The sequence below is a fragment of the Abramis brama genome, assembly GCF_963993115.1.
Source record: "Abramis brama genome assembly, chromosome: 11".
Lineage (NCBI taxonomy): Eukaryota > Metazoa > Chordata > Actinopteri > Cypriniformes > Leuciscidae > Abramis > Abramis brama.
The window spans coordinates 21,873,160-21,896,279 of NC_139973.1; the positions used below are offsets into that span (position 1 = coordinate 21,873,160).

Consider the following 23,120-nt stretch of genomic DNA (forward strand, 5'->3'; position numbering starts at 1 on the left):
GGTGTTTTTCAACTATGAGCACATTTGGCCCTGTAGACATTTAGAAAATAAACTCTACTCTGAACTCTCTCTGTGTGTGCGTCTGTGTGTCATCATAATCCACGATTTCCACAACAACTTTACTTGCCTTGTACCTTGAATGATGTACTTGCATGTTATATACTGCATTTAATAGCATTCTGTGGTGAAAATGATCATGGGCGGCGCTAGGGGTGGGCTTTTGTATGTTTTTAGCAGAGCCATAGAAGTTTTTCAACAGCTCTGGTTTTTAGTAAAGCCCAGAATGTTCTGTTACCTTGTCTTTCTTATAGATCTTAAAAATTAATCTGAAAAATAATTGTGAATATGATTACAGCGTCCGTGTTTACCTAATGGTGACAAGTGCATTTTACAGGATTATATTTATATTGTCTCCCTTTGTATCAAAGGTACCTGCAACATGCTTTTGCAGTATTGAGTATTGTAGCCAAAAATCACAGACGTCTGTTGAACGGAACGGCCAATCAGAGGCGTTTAAAAGAGTTGCTGGGCTGAAGATCTGTTTTGTGCGTACACTTTTGCGATCTTGTCATTATAGCCAATAAACTGTAGATGCAAATAAGAAATATTTCACTGCAATGTATTTGATATCCTTGATGCTGCTCTGTAGCTCTCCATTACGCATCGTCTGAAAGTTGAAAACGTTTCTTGCACCGTCATATTCATAGACAGTAAAAGAAATGGACACGGCGACCCCATTGGATTCAACGGAGAAAAGTGAAGTCAATTAGAAGCACTCTCTTCCTGATGGCTGACCGTACTGCGCAGACTCAAACTGAGCTTGACGACGTAGATGTGGTGTGAGCAACCTGTCTGTCTTCTAGTAGCTGTGCCAAGAGAAATCTGAATCATTCCCTTACGAAACTTGCAGAGACGGAGAGTGTGAGTAGGAGGTGTCCATGAGCTAGGAGCAGGAGCAACTTTTGCTAAGTATTCTGATTAATTATTTTGTCATTTTGCTTCCACGTCCCCCCGATTGCCCGCGAGCTTCTCCTCCTGTGCATACGGTAATTTCTCTACTGTGCGACAGAGAGTCGCGTGGTTATGACGCAATCGTTAGCCTATTTTTACAAAAACTGCTTCTACGGGGCCATAACGTAAGATACAAGGTAATGGAGCCTTTTATACATTTTCGTGTTTATTTAGAAATAAATAATGGACAAATGGAGCCTTTAAACGCCTCAGATGTAAAGTTATTTGCTGTCAAAGTGACGCCAAAATGAATGGGAGTCAATGGATTGCTAACAGCAGGTGATGGTCTGCTAATCAATGGCGGCGCCCGGGGAAGCTTCAGTTTTATCTGAAAGATTACCCCCTTGGTCATATTCAGTTAGCATGAATCATGGAAAGATAGCATATTTTCAATTCAAAACAGTTGTCAAATATTAAACGTTTATATACTTACATTTTACCAGGCATTTTTTCACTGTTAAAACTATAGCGTCGCGTAGGAACAGTCTTCAGTGAACGGTAATGTGTGCATACTTTAAAATAAAATATTTATTTACAAATAGTTTTAAATTGATTACTTCACAAATAAAATAAATTTATATGAAATATTAAACATTTATGCACATAAACGCAATTGAAAAGCAGAAGAAAAAAAACAATGTTTTGGCAACAAAAAGAAAAGTCTGAAATGTGTTAATTAAATCAATCCATGGGACATAAAAGTGCATAAAGTTGAAGAAAAACCCAGATACAGACAAAATCCAATTTAAGTATCAGCATCATCTGGACCCATTTGACCCCCTGCATTAAGAAGCTTATACATATACGGATGTGATTTCCTGAGCAGAGATCAGTACTAAGCATGCGTTTAAAAAGACACTCCAAAGATAGTCTGCATTGGTGATGAGGTTTTCACAGGACTATGATCGGGAAGTAGATGAGTGTGCTGTGAGGGGATTTTACCTTCTCAGTAATGTCTAGTTCACAGGAGTCAATGCTGTCATTGAACAAATCCTCTGTGCTGCCGTGACTACTGCTGAGGTTACTGTTGTGGAGCAGCTGCCTGTTGGACCCGCATGCACACACACAAAAACAGGAACAATTTAATCATAGAATACTATCATGCATCGCAATAAGACATAAGGCAATTATATTTTGATTTATCACACAAAACACCAGTTCATTTTGTGTACCCTCAGCATTCAGATCCCATGCTGACAGCTAAATTTTGCAAGAGGAACGTCCCACTTACCTCTCTGCTCAGTTCTATGGATGGATTGGACTACACTGCAGCATCAATTACTTGCAAACTACGCTACCCACACTGCATCACTGCACCCATCCATTCTATGAATCTACATTCAATGCCTGTGCATCTTTAGGAGCACTACGGTTACAAGCGAGAGAAGGCACTGACCAGCAGAAGCATTATGAGAGCTGGAGCAGTGCCCGATCCAGTCCACCCACCCACACAGAACCAAAAAGTACTCGTCTAAAAGACACATGCGCATGCGCAGGCATGAAGACTATTCTCTTGTCCCACTTACATTAGGCTCTGAGAGCCGTTAACTTGTGTGTACACAAATACACATTCACACTTCTGCAGAGTCAGGTCTTGGTTGCCACTTTGTTTTATTTCTGTCATTATCGTTAACGCAATGACTTCACACATGAAAATACATTATACAAATTACACACTTTGGTCTCTCCCTCTCTAGCTCTGCTTTCCCTCTCTCTCTTGCACTCAGGTCAGCTGTGGAAGGCCATTTTCATCTTGTCACTGTGATTTGAGACTGGTTGCCAAAGGGACAAGAAAAACTGCCATTCACCCACACAATTTTTGCCACCCAGCGTTTACACTCCCACACAACATTTGATCAGATTCTTACAATTAAACACAAGAGAACTGTCTATATATATATATATCTGTGTGTGTGTGTGTGTGTGTGTGTACACATATAATGCAAATATATATATATATATATATATATATGTGTGTGTGTGTGTGTGTGTGTGTGTGTGTGTGTGTGTGTGTGTGTGTGTGTGTATACACATATATAATGCAAATATATATATATATGTGTGTGTGTGTGTGTGTGTGTGTGTGTGTGTGTGTACACATATAATGCATATATATATATATATATATATATATATATATATATATATTTGCATCACATATACATACATATACACACACAGTCCGGCCCCCCCAAAAAAAAAATAAAAAAAAAAAAAAAATCCCTGTGTGGATTTACATAGGCAAATACTTAAAATTATTGCAGTTATTATTATGTTTCTAGTATGTTATATGTTTGGGAACAGTTCTTCTAACCCTAAATGATGGAGTGTGTAGCTTTTTATTTCTTAAACAACCATGTAGGAAGACACATCATGGCCAATAATCCAGGATGACAAAACCAAGATTCATCAGGTTCAAATTGTGAAAGAATGGTTGGGAGGGAGCATGAAGAATTGTCTTCACGCATGAATTGGCACCTCTGAGTCCAGACCTTAAATTCTTTGTAAGTCTTTGAGATGTGCTGGAGTGTAAACTTTACAGAGTGTTTGACTCTTGCATTGTCAATACAAGACCTTGACCAAAAATGTATTCACCTCTTGATGGAAATAAATGTTGTGATGTTATTTCCATCAAGAGGTGCATACATTTTCGGTCAAAATCTATATATTCTTGACTTGACTTTTGATTTTGACTAAAAATGTATGCATACATTGATGATATATATTATTGATACTTAATATTTATAGGATATATATACATATATGCAATAATTAACTATAGCTTAATATAACCCTAACTTTGTCACAGACATTGTTCTAATTATCACAAATAACGGATTTCACCCTATACTTTGTGTTGATATGAGGAACAAATTTCTGATTTGGTGTGACTTTACTGAGGGGTTGTTGGGGTACATTATACCAAAAATCTTTGCAGATACTGGTCTGGAGCACATATAAATGCAATCCTCCACGGCTCTGTTTTTTTATTTCCTCTATTGTGAAATCTTCAGTTTACTTAACTTTGGAGTCTACAATTTCACTAAAATCATTTAAAAAAATTTGATTCGAATTGACATGTTCATATTTTCATCTTCCCTCCCCAAATTGTCTTCACCTTGTGATTAAATATTTAGCCTGCCAGATTAATATTGATGATATGACTTCCACAAATTCACATAACACAGTCATATCAGTGAGGGAGATGGAAACACAATAATGATTAACAGCAGCATAGACTACACAAACAAACACTGAGCAGAGTGATATGGAGTGACCTACCTTCCAAATGCAGTGCTGGAGATCTTTCTGTTTGGGCTAAAAGAAAAGAAAAAAAAAAGAAAAAAAAAGATAGATAGATTAAACATAGTATAAGTCTCAGTTTGATACTGATGAAAACTTTTTTTCTTCTGTTTTTAACAACTGTTCAGTAAAACACCATATATGTACATATGAGGATTGGCTTGCATAATTTTTTAATAATAACATAATTGAATGTTTGAAAGCAGCCAATGCTACAATTGTGTAAAAATTAAGAAAATCATTGTTAAAGATTTACTTCTTCCCAAATTATGTTACTTTCTATTAAATCAGTTAAACATTACTTTCTTTCTAATGAAAAATACACAAAAATAGATTTGTACAACAAATAATTGAATAGTAATTAAACACATTGCATATGATTTCAATTATAATATAGAGTCAAGATGGTCAAGTGCTCTGATGTGGGACAGATCAAAATACAGACATGCTAGTTAAAGGCAGGGTCGGCAGTTTTTTTCAATTTTTTTTTTCAAAATTTGTTTAAACTTTCTTTATATACCAAAACATAATTAAAATATAAGTACTCTGAAAAAGAGAGTATAAATAAATCGAGTGTCTGTAGTCCTCTCAGGGCGCAATAAACACAGCTACTTATTTCCATTCGGAACGAATGAAATGATTGGCTGGGCGACTGTCACTCTCCCTCGCTACCATGGCTACCACCCCTACTGCTACAGGAGCTGCCCACATGCGCGCACCCGTTTGACTAGAGGAGGCGAAGAGGCACGGAGAGAGGCACGGAAGCTAGGAAGAATCACAATTATGGCAGAGAAAGAGCAGTGAAAATTCCCAGTGCCTGCATATACAGTCAGTGAAGGCAAACAAGGCAAAAAAAAAGGAACTAGTAAGGTAGAAAGGTAGGCTACTTGAGTGTAACGTTAGTCCTCATCAGAGCCAACAGTTCTTTCATCGTGGAAGCTCTTACATGCAAAACACTGTATATGTTATGAATCTTACACGAAATTCACCTTCATCACAGTGTAACTGATGGTAATGGGAAAACGTGTATCAATGCAACCTGTTTTTAGCTCGTTACCGAATCAAACTCAATATATTTTAAACTTTACCAGTATCGATATTCTAGCTTGATAGTGAGTACTAACAGCCATGTTAGTTGTTAATATTAATAATGATAAAGGTAGGTATTTTATTACATGTGATTCTGACATGATGTCACTACATGCACTGCGCTCCTCTCCGCTCAGCGCTGGTAAACGCGTCCTCCAGCTGGCAGCTGAGCGGTCGGCATCACGCGTTCATGTGTTTTGGGGGTGTGGCTTTGGAAGGAGCCCAGCAGGGAGGGGGTGGGAGTGAATGGAATAAGTAGCTTGTGTTTATTGCACCCTGAGAGGACTACAGACACTCGGTTTTTATACTCTCTTTTTCAGAGTATACTTACATTTTAATTATGTATTGGTATATAAATAAAGTTTAAAAAAAAATTGAATTTTTTTTTTTTTTTTTTTTTTTTAACTGCCAACCCTGCCTTTAATAGATCTCAAAACAAAAACATGGGATTTGTGGACTTTTAAAAAAAATTATGGGACACCAAATTGTACCTTATCAGTGGAAAGTGTCATAGGTTTTATTCCATTTTTGGACATTGCACTTAACGCAGGCTCACCCACAACATATTTGAATATAGTGTCAGCCTTGACACGAGTTCAGATACCTCCAACCTTACCAATGCTCACAAAAAGTCTTTAAATAGAGTTTTCAAAGAATTAGAAATGTATACGGTATAGCACATACTACAATTCATTAAACTCTCTCTGGTTCATACACACACACATAGATTTATTGCCGACCGCCTTTTTCCAGCAGTGACAGAATGAGGTGTGAACTAATGCATTTCTTGAAGCAGTCTGCTGACAGAGCATTTAGCTTTCATTCCTCCTCTCTATCCCTCCACCCATCTTGTCTTTTTCTCTTTCTTCCCCTTCTATCTGATGCCCTCTTCCCAAAACAACATGAACAACATGTTCCATCTGATCTAATTCCTATTTCATCTTTTATTTTGAAAGGCTAAGATATGAGTGGCTAATTAAAGCCCCCTCAAAAGAGAAAAATGTTAAAGTAAACTCACTCACAATCTTTGAAACCAGCAGTAATGAAGAAAAGAAGAGAGAAGATCTGGTTGTATCTCCGGATTCTCAACAAATCATCAGAATCCAAAGGCTTGCAAGTTTGTTCATGTGTTGTTATTGATGCGAGTGAAAAAGAAGAAGAGACACCGAGAGACGGCAAAATAAGAATGCGTGTAAAATAAGAAAATAAGAAAAGATTAAAGTGTGGATGTGTGCAGGTGCTAATAAAGCTCTAATGGGCACTAAAGTGGTGGGCTGGATGATGTATGGAAAAGAGAGCGAATCATTAGTGGTGCAGAGAGACTGCAGCAAGATATCAGAGCCCTCATATACTGACATTAACTCCTAGAGGAAAACCCTGCTTCTATCACCCTGTCACTTTAATATTGTCTATTGTGACCCCGGGAAGAGAATGAAGAACAAATAACTTCTAATCCTCCCAGAGAGCCTCTAATGTGTATTCCAGGCCACTAAAAGCTTATTTCCCAGATGTGAGGGGTCACTCCTTTTACATTACTGAAGAGAAACTAGACAAGTCCATAACCACTAAACTTTAGTTTCAAAGAGCTAACTCTAATCCCAAGTCTTCCTTAGGATGAGTGCACAACCAGTGTATGACAACCCCCCCTGGATGAAAAAGTATTTCATATCTTTCATAACAAAGAAAGAATAAACTGTAGTCAATGTTGTACCTGTTGGTTTTGAGGTTTTTCAGCCTATTCTCCAGGTCATTGAGCAGACTGACCCTCTTACAGCACTGAGAGCAAAACACGTCCATCTGTTCACCAGCGTGGCGCATCTTGCGAGGAGTCTGACCAGCACTGGATGGGTGAGAGTGAAGGTCAAAATAAGAACATAAATGCAATGTTCTCCCCAATGGAAGCATCATGTCAAGTATAAGTATAAGTATAGTCAAGTATATTTCTAAAGAACTATTGAGTCTCATTCACTAATAATTGCGTGGATTATTTCTTATTTTTACGCACAGGAGAACTTCTCATGAAAAATCTCGGCCTGATTCACAACACGTTTACACGAACATGAATTTATTCTTAACATCGTTCTGGGGGCTCATTTATAACCACTGCGTACGCACAAAACGGGAAATCTTGACAGGGAAAATTTGCGCACATGCACGCTAACTCTGACCCATTCGTACGAACATTTTGGAGACGGAGCAGTTTGGCGACACCGATGGTGAGCTGAGGGACTGACAGCAGATAAAGGAAAACCACTTTAAATCTTCATTATGAGTCCTAATCATAAATACAGTGCATGTTCACAATAATAGTTTAAATAAATAAAATAATAATTTAAATATGTTTTACATTTTATATACATATTTAGATTAAATATGCCATTCTCATTAATGGAGTTAAGCACTTAAATTACATTAAATCATTACCGAGAAGTTACAAAAAAAAATTCTATTCTAATATAGAAATATTTGTAGTGGATGTGACGCTTTTGAACACTTTTCCTGTGGCATGCTGTGTTTTAATGTTTTAACTACAGCGAGGATTGCTTAGCGCATAATAATAGCAGAACTTATGGTCTTAGAAAATACTTCCGCGCAAATAATGATCAATAATGCACAATAAGGCCTATCTGTTTCCATTAAAAATATTTAAAGAATTAAAAATACTATTTGACCAGTGGAAAAGATTGAGAAAAACTTTTTCTGAAATGTATTTTATACTATTTGATTTATTTATTCAAAGCAATATTATTTTAGCAATGTAATGTGATGACGGCACATCTGTATCTCATATTTTCCTAATGTCTTGTACCATTAAAGGGATACTTCACCGATTAGCATTAAAGCGTAACTCTCGCCAAAATGCAACCTAGGGTCTTTTTGTTAATCTAACCGAGGCAAACTTTCGTTTAAAAGCATAATTAGAATGTAAACGCCACTTTTGAATTTGACAGTATTTTCGTTTTCGGTCAAATTGCCTTTTGAATGGGAGTGCTAGGGGCAAGACTATGTTAGCATCAAAATTGCTATTTTAAAAACACTAAGAAGGCTCGACACAACATGAAACTTTGCTCGAAGTATCACCAGGGGCTCTACACATGAACTCGAGCATTGAGAACATTGTTTGTGTGCACAGAGTTTACTAAAAAGAAAGATTTTGAACAACTCACTGTAGCTGTTGTTGTTTCCATCAACAGGCGGACGGAAACAACAACACCTACAGTGAGTTGTTCCAAACTTCCAAAGATAGAAAAATCTAAATTTTTATTTTGGGTTATAACTTGATTTGCAATCAGATTAGTGCATATTAGATGACAGAACATGCATTTTAAAAATCCACAGATTCTCTTTAATTTGATATTTACTACATTTCATTTAATATATTCTACAAACAAACATCTACTTCCTTACATGTTAAAAAAATAGACATAATGGCTGAACAGACAGGAAGGGTAAAATGTTTCCCCTTTTATTATTAAAATAATATTATTAAAATAATATTATTCTACTTTCTTTTTTACTCTGTGCTAAAAAATAAATAAAACCATTTTGGATAGTGTACGTCAGGACTAAAAAGCATCATAGTGCTGTTTGAGTGAGGAAGTTTCCCACAGTCAGACCGTTCTATACACTAATACAGTTACTGAAAGAAATCCTGTGTAATGAAGACTGATATCTGGATTTCTTAACTAATTATTCTTTCATTTTAAAGTAAATCCCTCTGAAAACAGACCTAGGGGCAGTCAGAGAGAGAAACACACACATAGACACACACTTACCTGGAGGAAACAGAGGAGCCCAGATCTGAGCATCCATTAATGCGGATCTCATCATCTGGACAGGGGTTGCTAGCAGTGTATTCTCCATCCTCTCCTTCTCCATAGTCCTCAAACTGCTCCTCATTTAATGAGGCAGATGAATGTGTAGATTGATCAGAAGTCTCGGAGCGATTACACATCTGACTAAACCTGCAGCAATGAGAGATTTTTTTTGTGCGCTTTATGCTTTGTCTGTAGATTTTTTTTTCCCCACTTAAGAAAGCAATTATTATTCCATTCACGCATTCCTTTACAAATCAATATATTCAGCCTTATACACACATACATACATACAGAGAGAGAGAGAGAGAGAGAGAGAGAGAGAGAGAGAGAGAGAGAAAATGATAATAAAAAGTAAACGAAAATAAAAGCACTCACTTTTCTCCTGGGAGGCAAAGCCCAATCCCTTCCTCTTTTTCTCCAGTTCTCCCTCCATCTGATATCACAGATGACGGAGCACTGTCTACTGCACTGTCTCTGTCTGACTCTCTCTCCACCCCTCTGCGTTCCTCACCCTCCTCATCCTCAAGCATTGGGCCATCTAGGCACTCCTGGATGGACATTGATGACTGTAGCCCGGCCTGTCCTGATTGTTCTGTCAAAAGCAAAAGAGATTAAACTGTTAGAATAGTCACAGCACCACACCTAACTAGGGTTACATAAGAACAGAAACCATTCTGAAAATATCACAGACTCATTGATGTCTGTCAGAGATAAAATCTCGGTTACACTTAATTTCCAAAGTCCTCTATAGACATTTTACTAACTAAAAGAAACTTAATAGAGTAGACTATTAGATTAGGGTTAGTGTTAGTAGAATAAGTTGACTTGCAATGTTACTTATATTCAGTAGGATGTCTGTTGGGGGACCACTGGGACCCACAAAGTGGGCGGCCATTTTGGGGGACGGGCAGTGTTAGCAGATAATGACTCTAATGACTGGTAGTTGACATGTAGTTGCAAAGTTACTTATGGTCAGTAGAATGTTTAAAGTGGACTGTCGAAATAAAGTATTTCCAAAAAAAGTTTATCCAAAAAATTCTGTGAGTGACAACTGCATTTATCTAACCACAAAAATATTTTGGTGTCTCTGCAGAGATCATGGACACTAACAGTTTATCTGAATGGTGCAGCTATATATTAGTGATATTTGTGACTGGAGGCATACCGTTTGAGTAACAACAGCAAAAATCTTTTTAAAATCAAGTGTTAAATACATGTGCAAAATTCTTAGCAATGTACATGTTAGATGTTAGTCTAACATCTTAGTGTGTTCATGTTAGTTTCACATAGTTTTGAAAAACTTTTATTTACACCATATAAATGTAATAAATCTAAAAAAAAAATTTTTTTTATTGGATTCAATGACTTTAATTAGATTTAGTTAAGTTTTTATCAGAAATAATATTAAATGCTCCTATATTAAAAACTTAGAAAGGAATATTTACATAGCCAGCCATGATAGGACCACAAAAAGAAAACACAAAAGTTTCATCACAGCTACTGGCTAAAATTGTGTAGAAACCCATGTTACCTCTTTGCATTCTGCTTGGCATTTACAGAAGAATGGACAGAACTGGGAAAGCATAAAGCATTCTCTTCCCAATTTTTAATCAATCAGACACTGCTTCTGTGGTTTACAAAACTGGCTCTACAACTAACAGTCACTTTTGTAAGTTGATCACACAGCAGGTGGGTGTGAATGTGTGAGAAGGAAAAAAAGTGCTTTTTAGTATTCTGCTGTGCTGAACATGAGGGGGTAGGGATACAAAATGCCAGTATGTGTGATCAGGGTGTTTGATCAGCGAGTGGTCCTACAGACACACAAAGCATTTTTTCTTTCATACTCTCTCACATTTCGTTGCAAAGGACAAAATCAAATCAGGTCACAAAACTGAGGTAATTATGTGCTCTTCTATTTGTGAATAGATCTCCTCCTCCACAATATGATCATTGACTGTCTAAGCAGAGTATGGTTACCCATATTTGAGCACCCGATTATAAATGCACACAACACGCCGCAGCGTGAAACATAACATTCAAAGCCCTGCAGGAAGCTCTTACATAAAGGATAGCAACATCCATTCGTAAAGCTAGAAAGTGAACCGTCTAAAACTCTGAAAGCATTAATATGCATTTGTGAAAAATGCACAAAAGTTCAGTGCTTGCCTGGCAAAAGCTGTTAAATTCAAATTTCACAGTGCAATGCCCCTTTAGGATAGCATTACATAATGGTCTCTATAAAAGAATATTAAAAAATAAAGTAGGATGGGTGTATTTTTCAGATGTTGAGAAAACTTTTCAGTTTCCAGGTACTGTACTGGACAATATGTAACAGACAATATGCCATACATGAAACTGGAAAGGTCTGAAATGCTGTCTGAAAACATGTTATTTATGAACTTCTGAGACCTGACATGACTTTACACAATTAACAGTTGTGCAGGTTATGATGCAGATTTATGTTAAACTTTCTGCTGTTTTCTTTGTTCAACTGAAACCAGTTGGTAAACAGAGCATTAGGCCACTTCAAATAACCATGACAGGATGAAAACAATAAACATATGAATGATCAGGAGTATCTCTTTAAAAAAAGACAAGAAAAGAAGTGCCTGAAGTGCAACCACACATGTCGGAGAGCTGCCCACGAGGATATTGGCTCTGACATCAGGAGGATCTCTTGATAAAAATCAATTTATTACAGCACAGGGGTCAATGATGAGTTTTACATTTTTTTTTTTTCTGTTGAAGTTGATAATAATAATAAAAAGACAAGACACTCGTTTTTAGAGTTGGCACTCAAATGTCAGGTTGATGCAACTATCCTGATATCCTAAGAAAAAGAAAAACATAAGAAAGAGTAAAAAAAAATAAATAAAATATATATATATATATATATATATATATAATGAAGCTGCTGAAAAACAAAACAAAACCATAAAACAGACATGACTGTGTGTCAAGGTCATTATCTTGAAATATCACATAATTTTACTTTTTTTGATAAAGCAAGATTATTTCAGGTTATAAATAAATAAACTATAGACTAATAAAAAAAAAAAAATGTTGATGTAAAATCTTTTTACTTTGTAAAACCACATTACATTTTTTTTTAGAGCCAATAAACTTGTTTATTAAATTATATAATAAAAATACAAAACCATGTAAAACCAACATGAATAAATAGGTACATTTCTAGAAATGTGAAACGTGTTTGTAAGTTAAAAAAGATTTTTCTTTTTCTTTATCATGGACACACTAATATGTTGGCCACTTCGACATCTTTTATCATCTTTCCCAGCTGTCATTGAGTACAATATCTAAAGCTATTTTCAACACAAACACAACGTTGTTAAGGACTGAGAAATTGTGAAATAGCAATGACTGACTGTCTAGTTAAGGACTTGTGAGTTTTCCACAGATGCATTATGAAGACACAAACTTACCACCCAGCAGCCAAAATATAATACTTTAATGGGTTTCAAGGCCACTGTAGGCAGCTGTTTCATGAGTACAGTGAGCTAAACTAAATGAGGCTTGCTGCACATGTACAGTAAGTATAGGGGCTATTTTAGACAGAAAGCAAGCGGTGCCCCATTTATGAAATGACTTGAAGCTGAAGTGAACAGAAAAAAAAAATTTGTAACAGTGCGGATTCAAACACAATACTAGGATGAAATACGAGTAGGAAGAGTAAGCTTATATGACAAACCTCTCCACCTGCCTCTTACATCATTCTTGGAGAAGTCTCGATCCGTTTTGTGAAACACTGATCCCAAAACAACAAACTGGTTTAGTCAGGTAATTACATGAACTACAAAAACAGAATCTAGGAAGGTAAACTCATGCAATATCACCAAGGAGAAATTAAAAAAATATGATCCTTCCCCAGGGCAGAATGGGTGCAACTAAAGGCAACTACAGAATCAATGGCGTACATCAGGGTCTCCTAGACGCTTTTTGGAGTGTGACGTCTCATGTTCGCCCTTGAACTGAAGAGCCCTAGGGCCCTGTTCTCATTTCCATCTTATTAACAACTTATAATCATAAGCTCTATTTAACTGCTCACTATGAAGAGAATTTAGCAATCCTCACGAGGCTGCTTTACTCACTAAAGGCACATTGTGAATCAAAGCAAGTCAAACGCGTCAAATGCAACAGCACTACAGTGCATACACTCTTGGCTAAGATCATTAGTTTACACAGTCACCATATCTCAAGAACTTATGAGGTTTTGTGTCAAATGTTTAATTACACAAATGCACTGTAAAAAATTATTGTTGCAATTAGCTATCATAACTTAATTTAGTTTTAGAATAACTTCCCTGGATTATAACAGCATTGTAGAAATATTCTAATATGAACATATGTTGCCATATACAGTATTTGCTACTGTAAACTGAAGTAAAAGGTAAGTAAACAAAAAAGGTTATATGTATTTAGACAAGGATAATATAATGAAGGTACATTTTTAAGACAAGTTTATTTCTCAAAAATATTAGGTCGGGGGAAGTCACATTTTATTGAAATGGGTTTTAATGGTTATAAACTTACATAACTTAATTGCAACATCAGTTGGCCAACCCAATGGGTTGATATATTTCTGCTGTTTCATTATTTTTTCATAATTGTTTTGGTATAAATAGAAATAAATGAATAGGCTTTATAATAGGTTGTTTAATGGCAGGTTTCTGGTAGCCAAGGAATTAAGTTATGTTAAAAAAGTAGAAAATAAAATCTACTATGACAAATATTCACCAGAGTAAAATAGATTCTAAACTGATTCTAAAAACTGTGAACGCATTATGTTTCCATCAAACCAAACTAATATTAATCATACTTTTTTAAATAAATAAATTTATAGTAAAAAACAAACAAAAAAACAAAACATGACTCTGAACAAAACATGATTGTTCCATTAGGTCAAAAACAGGCTCAGGTGTTTTTGTCACATAATGGAAGGAGAGGTTGCTATAGCTGAAGGATTTCTATGGAATGTTCTTATATGTCAGCTGTAAGCTCAGAAAATCTTTGGACAATGCTATGTGTGACCTATGGGAGGTATAGCATGATGTCACAGCTAAACTACACTGCATCTCAACGCTAATTGTGTCTTACAAAAGTTGTTATTCATCTTTGATTAAAATATCTAGATCCTAGAGAATTACAGTAGGAATTACACTTGTGATCCTCGTGGTCATATTACCACATTAGAAATGAATGGGAGATGAATTTCATCTAGTGGAAACATTTAGTGTTGCGCCCAAACAAAATCAAAAGTTTAAATTTAGATTTTTTTTTTTTTTTTTTTTTTAGACTCATGGCTTTAATTTTCTTGCAGTTTTAGAGTAAAACGTGTTTTGAAAATATACATTTCATATAAAAAATTGAAATAGTAATTTTGTGCATTTTTCATAATAAATGTAAAAAAAAAAAAAAAGTAAAACTTTTAAGTTCACCTTTTAATTGTTCAACTTTTTTCACTTAAGCAATCTAAATGAAATTTAGAATCAGAATCAACAAAATCCATCTTACCATTTAACAGATTCTATTTACACTGTAATTACAATTACCTAAATAATGTTATGAGATTATTGTGCGGTCATTGTTGATATGCTGGAGCACTGTCTATGAGCAGAATGGCGTCTAAGCGATTGTGGTGTTCTGTTCTTGGGTGTAATAAGGAACACAGCAGTCATTTTGATGTTCCTAAATCTGAACCGCTGAAGACGCAGATTATATTAATCTTTGCAAATCGCTTGCTGCACGCTTCACGATGAATGCGGCTGTTTACACTCAGGGTACATTACGGCATGTTTTCTATGTACGACGTTCTCAATATAATTCATAATCCCACGTTTATAATGAACAATGCGTTATGGTTATTGTGTTACAAACAGTGTATGCACAGAACAGAGGGGCGGGGTGAGCAAAGCTCATTATCATTTAAAGACACATGCACTTAAACGGCGTGCTGAAAACAGAGCTGTTTTTGACCAGGTAAAATTAGTGTTTTCTTACAATACTAATGAGAATTTTTAATTAAAGTATATTACAGACTTTTAATTCAGACCCTAAAGAATCATATTAGCTTGTACAAAAATGGCATTATATGACCCCTTTAATATGCACTTTCGGTCTTATGGACTTCCAATGGCTGCCGTGTGCATGTCCATTAAGTCCATGAGACCAAAGGGTGTCCCATTTGTCATTTTAGGTTTAAGAAGGGTGCTCACGAGTGCCCCCTTTGAGGTCAATAATATATGCGCCCTCGATGCGCACTTTTGCTGAGCCCGCCCCGCACTGTTGCGAGCTCTGCGTCTGCAGCAGACTTCTTCCCGACAGTGAAAGTGGCGTTACGTCACGAATGTGCGGACTCGTAGGAAGACCGCAAGTGCTCAGGGTGCCATTTGGAACAGGGCCCAGGTGTCCCCTGGCTTTATGAATGGGTCATTGAATCACTGACTCACCCAGTTAGTTCAAAAATGGTGAATCATTCACAAATGAAAGACGCTGTGCATTGCTGGGAGACGCAACTTTTCTGCTTTGTTTGGAACTATTTTCGTTGGCAAAATAGAGCAAAAACAGTCAAAATTTACAACGTTGTGTATAAAAATAGTAAATTCATATAAAATCAACTTATTGTTTATTGAACTGTTGTTGCATAAAATTAATTTCACATTTTGCAATCGTGCTGATATTCAATTGCTCATATGTGCTCATATGCTCATATGTGCTCATATGCTCATATGTGACAAGGGATGTCATTGTAGAGTGCGGTCTTGTAGAATTATTAAGAAGTTCTCGGACACACGCTGAGAATAGATTGAGAATTGAAAATTGATGCCACAGGCCAAGTTTAAACAAAAGCTAAAACATAAAATAATAATAAAAAATTGTTTTGCAAAAAGTGCACTTATCTAGTCAGAGGCCAAAAGGGCAGTTTCTTGAGCACCACTTGGTGTCTATCTGTGCACATGCCTTAATCTAGAGTCTAAAAATATTACTGCATGTACATCTTAACTAAATGGCCCATCTCATGGTATCTTACATAGCCTACTAAAAATATGGAACTAGCACAGTTTCTGAACTGAAGATACAAGTGTATTTTTCATTTCATAATGATTACACATTACAGTCAGTGTAATGTATCATACTGATTCACATTTCTCACTCATCTGAGGAGACAGTTTTCCCTCCTACACACACCCAGGAAAAAACAAAAAGATCTGTCAAGGCCGAGCTGATGCACAGGAACCAATGAGTCACTATCCTGAGATGCATTGCAGTTTTTGCAATCCAAAGAAATACACAACATGCCCAAACCAGGGTATTGCCAATAGCAAAAACTCCCTGCCAAGACCAATTCACTTCCCGAAATCTGAATAATGAATAATCATAAACCTACAGTTTCTTTCTGTGTAATGCTATATATTAGGGGTGTAACATACACAAAGGTTAGGATCAGGGGGGAGGGGGGTTAAACAGATTAAACAGTGGTTTACTGAATAAATTGTGTCTCTATCTTTAAATGAATTCAGTTTATAAGTTTAAGGATAAAAAAATATCTCTGCTAATGCTGTAAACTATGTAGGGAAGCCCTTACTATGCACATTACTATAATATTAAAGGTTAACAACAGAGCCCAAACTATTAGCCTAAATTCAGCTGCTATATATTTTTTAGATATAATCAACACTCAAATAACAAATTGCATGCAAACATGTAAACTGCACATAAGGCATTTTTTGCATTACCTTCTAAATTTAATTATATATTTTTACTCCAATTTGTTGTCGAAATAATAACATCCACATTTACACACTGGGTGTCATTTTCATGACATATATTTTTCCATTGAAACACTAATTGAGAGATTACACGAGATATAATACATTTCAGTAAGTTGTACTGTATCTTTCAACATACCTTCAGATGTTCATTCATGTTTATTTGGAAGAGATAATCGCGTTCACTGCTGCTTAAAGTGAGGTATCTATAATAATAATAATAATAATAATAATAATAATAATAAGTATTATAAATAAATAAATAAATAAATAAATAAATGCCAGTGATCTGTCACGCCACATTAAAGAGCGTCAAAACATTATTTATTGGTTGAATTTCGTGATAAAATTGACATAATTTGAAAAATGACACTGTTTCTTATCGAAAGTAACAAAACACGGAACTTATTGCGATTATTGGTGGTTAGGCTACAACGCTGTATTCGTCTTGTACACATAAGACACAAAAATTCACGGGACGAACACGTGTACCGTTACACCCCTTACTTTTAAAATGACTTTTTAATCAAATGTCAAGGAAGAAAAATTTGTTTTGTGACAAGGTTAAGTGAGGACAACCTCAACAATGGGCTAGGGCTTGACGGGTAGCAGGGCGCGACGGGTAGCAGGGCGCATGCCATGAGAGGATCACGATACATACCGTGGTGGTGTATCGCGGTTTTTCGGCTCGGTTTGAATATTGTTACACCCCACTATATATATGGATTGCACCTGGCTACAGTACAGTTTTTGTTTTTTTTAGCCAATATCCAGTTAACAAATATATAGCCTATAGTGTGTGTTTGTTTAGAGCGAGATTGCATTACCAGACCAAATCGCTCTGCTGTGCAGCTTGTAAAGTGCATCGAAACCTGCACTGTGGTGAAGCAGTAACTCAAGCCGAGGGGTTTTGTGTGAGAGATAAGCCAGAAAAGCAAACATTTCTTAAGGAAGCTTCTCAGAATGTCATACATATAAAATAAATGTATGTGTTAAATATCATATTCACAATTAAATAATGGTCAATGGAAAAAAAAAAAATTCTGACAGCTTTCCAGGGGTTTTTATGAAGGCTGGTGTGTGAGTATTTTTATACAATGCATTAAGTGTGTGAAACACAAGTGAGCAGTTAAATGCAACTATGTACTGGTCCTCTTGTGTCTATATTTAGCAGACTCAAACTTATTGCGAGGAGAGAGAAAAAGAGAGACTGTTTGTAGGGGGAAAGACAGGTGACATAACAAATGTCAGCAAGATGATAGATAGGAACAGCAGTGCAGGAACAATAGCTGAAACACATTTACACACACTTCCATTACCAGTTTATTTTTTTAAATCCTTTTTAAACAGTTCAGTATTTTAAAAAAGAAATGCAGTATGATAAAGTTATCCAAAATCAGTGTAATGGTGATCTTTCTCGAACAATGTGCCTACTTTCAGTATAGCTGTCTGCAGGTTTAAACATCCCCTTATTTCAACTAAATAAACCAGACAACAACAATTCTAAGAAAATGCTGTTTGTAGGTTTCAGTTAAGCAACTGACACCCACATTCAATGACACTTGAATCATACAATACTCAAGCATTAACCCAGAACACATTTGATGTCTAGCTACATGATGAGGTGCATTCCAACCTATGTGTTCCATGAGCATGATTACTGTCAATTATATGATTAAGAATAATAATAAAAAAAAATATAAGACAAGATTGAGAAATTACAATGAGTATAGTATACAAAACTTCACAGTTGTCTAACTTTTACCAGGTTTAATGGAATATGGAAATGATTTAATATGCTAATGGTATTCTTCTAATAAACACTCTTCCTCCTTTTTTTATGTATTTGTGGTTTGAAGTGACAAGGTCACAACTAACTGTGAAACAAATTAAACTACATATTAAATATGTCTGCTAGCCTACTAAAAATGACTTTTAGGTTTATGAACACACAAACTGCCAGCTGCCCTCAATTAACAACTAATTTCATTATCATCTGACTGCAGGGCAATCAGACAGTTTAACAATGAGAGAAAGACAGGTACAACAGAGAACTGTTTGGAGACCAACAAAAGACAGTCTAGCCATATTAGTGTGAGAAAATGAGGTTAAGGGGAAAACAACTGAATGTCAGAAGTAACACAAATGAGAAATGAACAGGTAAATGTAATCATTAAGTGAGCAACACAAACCTGAAACCCTTGACATTAATTCTTCATATTCAAAGTCCTTTCTTTTCTCCAGCCAAACACAATAAAAAGAGCTAATTTTACCCTGTCTCTCACAGTTGAGGGACCATGATCTCTTCCACTCCTCACAGTCCACTGTTGTCATCCAACTCAAATCCAACAGGTGAGGCCTCATCCACTGGTAAGCTTCTGTATCAAAATCCGTAATCTACTGCCAAGGACAAGAGAAAGAGAATCCTTATGCTGACTATTTTCATCTGCTCAATTCTTGAATTAATCTAATAGTTTCTGAAACTTGTGAAAACACACCGCACAATTCAGGTTTGCTTGCTTGCTTGACCACACACCCTCCCTCTGCACACTCACAGAAGCTCTGACAGCAGTTGTGTGTTTCCAGCCACTCCTACTCTCCCCTTCTCAAGCTCTATGGCTGTTGCCAGGCAACCGGGTTTCAGGGGAGGTCTTGTGGGTGGAGCTGAAAAAAGCTGCACACTGGCTCCTGTATAAATCATTTGCATAATGCAGGTACACTGTGGCAAGTAGCCTACATGGAAAGTTTAGAGGCTTAGGGACTTGTAACATTAAAGAAACTAAAAAAAAAAAAAAAAGTGGATTGTTTTCAGATCAAGTTTTAAAGTTAAAAATACATAAATAAATAAACACATGAAAATAAAACTTTTTTTTTTTTTTTACTTTCAAACTATTTGTAACACCACAAAACAAGGGGAAGTTGGAGGAGACTATATTAATTGCAACACACCACACACAAAGGCACCTAACCTCACAATTTCACTTCCTTCTTTGCTAGACCAGTTTGTATTGTGTGAGTGTGTTTGAGCATGATTCATTATGAAACTGGATTTGTGTGTGTGTGGTTGTTTTGCACTATTGCAGACTTAAAAAAAAAACCTTTTATATTTGCAACAGTCTCCCAGAGGTGAAACCTACTCTTAAACTACTGTTACATCTGCTTTGAAATCTAATCAAGAAACAAATGATATGTACAAAAGCATTAAATGCTATATTTCCTTGAACTGTCGTTTCCTCCCACTCTGATCATTCTAACAAAATGACCTGTGATTTCTAAAGCCCAACACTTTGTCTTCTGACCCTTTTTATTCTCACAGTTCCTGTATGTCTCCTCATATCATGTTTCTCACTGTGTGTTTAGCATTAGCTCAGGTAAATTTTCACCATCCACAAACCTGTCTTCAGTTTCCCGTTTCGCGTCACATTAATACAAGTGACCCCAAATCATACAAAAACACAGTCAGATCTTTCAGCCAAACCTCTTGAGGGAGTTTCAAAACAAACACACTACTACCTTTATGGCTCTCATTTAGACAGTTTTCTTCTGGTATTTAGGGGAACAGAACGGATGGTGTTAATTTTCTTTCACTCTCTGACCTTGGATTTTATCTTGCACATTTTAGCTTTTTTAAAAGAGGAAGATTTAGGGAAGGTGGAGAAATGTTGAGAAAAAAGAGAAAGAGAGAGATGGTGACAGGGGGAGATGAGAAAAAGGGGGTTCTTGGGGGGTGAAAAGCTAATTATCTGGAAAGGAATCTCTCATGGGCTCTCTCACAGAAAGAATTTGGCCACAGGTCCACCAATGGCTGCAAGCTATTTGTTTAATGCAATTTGTTAAAGCTTTGTACTCCTTTCCTTGTAAAGGGTATCAGTGATTCTATTCAGACTTTGCAGTCCAGAGTATACTCGCATGGACAGACTGAATAAAAGCCTTCAAAATGGCTTTAGAATACATTTCTTTCCCTCCCTCCTCCTTTTTAATCAAAAAAGTGTTCAGTCCTCAATTAATGTGTGGGCTTATTACACTCCATTGTGAGATAATAATTTTTTTATTTTTTTATTTTTTTAAGTAGACTTGCATTGACATCTTTGAGTCTTAAGATAGAATGTGATCCTTTCAGTTTGATAAGTTAAAAATGAAGAATTTAAAGGCCCCCTGAAATCAAAATGTAAGTTTTTTAGCTCTTAGTATGAATATGTTAGCCTTAATGTTATAAATAAGCTGGTGTGTTCCAAAGCAATGACAAAATTCGCATTTAGGAGATATAAGTATTCAAAACTTACAGTCTCTCACTTAGGCTAAAATGGATTACGGATTTTTATGACGTCACCACGGACTTCAGCTTCTCATCACATCTTCTGTCCAATCAAATGCTCTCTAGAATCTGAAACGTCCCGCCCCCTTTGCTATAAATTACCACCTGGCCAAAGCGACTGTGGCTGTACCTAACTGTACATTCCGTAGTACACTACACGCATGCTTCGTATCAGCTGCTCGTGCTCATCAGTTCCATCAATTAACTGTCGGGGTTACTGGAGTAACATATACAGTACTCCGGGATATTGGTTTATTTTGAGTCGGAGTGACTGTCAGGCACGTCCGAAAGCGAGTAACTTTAGAAAACTGTGGATCAGCTCTGTCTCAAGACGCGAACTGTTTTGAATGATTCAGTTCGATTTGGTGAACTTTTTCCTCACACAGATTTCACAGGTTCATGTTGGTCGTGCAGATTTAGTGCTGATCAACAGAAAGCTGACTGATTTGAACGTGACTTCTGTGTTAGCTGATTGCTACACTTCAGTTAATTTTTGGTCTGTTTATGGTGCGATTTTTTTTTTTTTTTTTTTTTTTCATTATTCGATTTAAAATGAAAGTAGAAAAATTAGAAAATGGCTCATTTATTCATTTAGCCTATCGTTAAAAAAAAAAAGAATTATTTTTATATTTATTTATAATTATTTTAATATATTTTTAGGTTCAGGGGTAGAAAATGGATAAACTGCATGCATATTCAATTTCCAAATGTGGGTGTGCATGAAACGCCCCTTTCCACTGATTCTCTCTCTCATCCAACAACTGGTCTAAGGAATGCTTTGACGCAAATCGCACTGGACAGGGCCTAGAAAGGGTTTCCTTCTCTAGGCATTGTTTCGACAACCTACGTGCCAGAGAAATATTAGCTGATTATTTCAAAAATAATAATTTAGTTTATCTCGCATCTGCACCCACATTACCCATCAGCCTACTTCTTTGGCACACCACTGGTATAAAAATCTGTGTGACAAAGATGTGTGACCAACTGGACAGCGCGGAGATTCATTTACAGACCAGTAGACCAGTATCGAATTACATGTAAATATGCAGCTGCCATAACTTTTATTTTAGACAGCACGCTGAGTTTTAACAAGGGATGAAGCTGAAATCAAATTAATTAATGCTATTGCAAAATAAAGCCAGAGAACCATTGCACTGCTGATCCCACGGTGGAGGGGATGTTCTCACGACCTTGCACAACATCCCCTAAAAGTTATCTAAAGGTGCAACGAAAATCCAGAACGTTTACAGAACATTAGGGACATTCCTAAAATGACGTTTGTTAACAGAACATTCCCACATGGTCCTCTGTTGGTCATATAATAACGTTCCCAATATGACTGTAGAGTGACGTTCCATATTAGTTATTCTATGATCACACAGCAATGTTACAAAGAGGACATTTTGGACGTTTACGAAATATTCAGATGGTGGACGTCTCATTAGGGACTGCGCAGCAACATTTGGAAACGTCGGTTAAAGGAATATTTAAAAAACGTTGTTTGGAAGCTAATTGGACCGACACACAAACAAACAACAACAAATGTGTGTAGCCAATCAGCATTAGGGGGCGTATGACGGTGGAGGAGAGAGAACGAGAAAGAGAGATTTGAAGTAAGACTGTCGAAATAGAGATGAGACACAATACAAAAGAGAAAAGCTCAGAAGAAATCACTGAGTGCTGTTGATATTTTGATAGTTGGACAACTAAATAAAACCAGTGGTGTGCCAAAGAAGATGGGTAAAGTGGGTGCAGATGCGAGATAACCTAAATTAATATTTCTGAAATAATCAGCTA

At 36.3% G+C, this 23,120-nt stretch overlaps 1 protein-coding gene across 4 annotated transcripts in view; it reads right to left on the reverse strand.

Moving 5' to 3' along the window:
• Positions 1–19,589, reverse strand: part of rab11fip4b (RAB11 family interacting protein 4 (class II) b) — a 31,922-nt gene extending 12,333 nt beyond the window's left edge. Inside the window, exons 1-7 of one of the 4 annotated variants that reach the window (XM_084129854.1) lie at positions 19,507–19,589; positions 19,282–19,405; positions 9,597–9,813; positions 9,180–9,368; positions 7,115–7,243; positions 4,294–4,329; positions 1,954–2,053 (exon numbers count right to left, since the gene is read on the reverse strand). In XM_084129854.1, coding sequence (XP_083985980.1) covers positions 1,954–2,053; positions 4,294–4,329; positions 7,115–7,243; positions 9,180–9,368; positions 9,597–9,813; positions 19,282–19,372 — 762 coding nt within the window. In that variant the 5' untranslated portion in view covers positions 19,373–19,405; positions 19,507–19,589. Of the gene's footprint in view, positions 1–1,953; positions 2,054–4,293; positions 4,330–7,114; positions 7,244–9,179; positions 9,369–9,596; positions 9,814–19,281; positions 19,409–19,506 lie in introns of all 4 variants that reach the window. The other 3 variants (XM_084129856.1, XM_084129857.1, XM_084129855.1) reach the window with 3 other exon arrangements.
• Between the last annotated feature and the right edge of the window lie 3,531 nt (positions 19,590–23,120).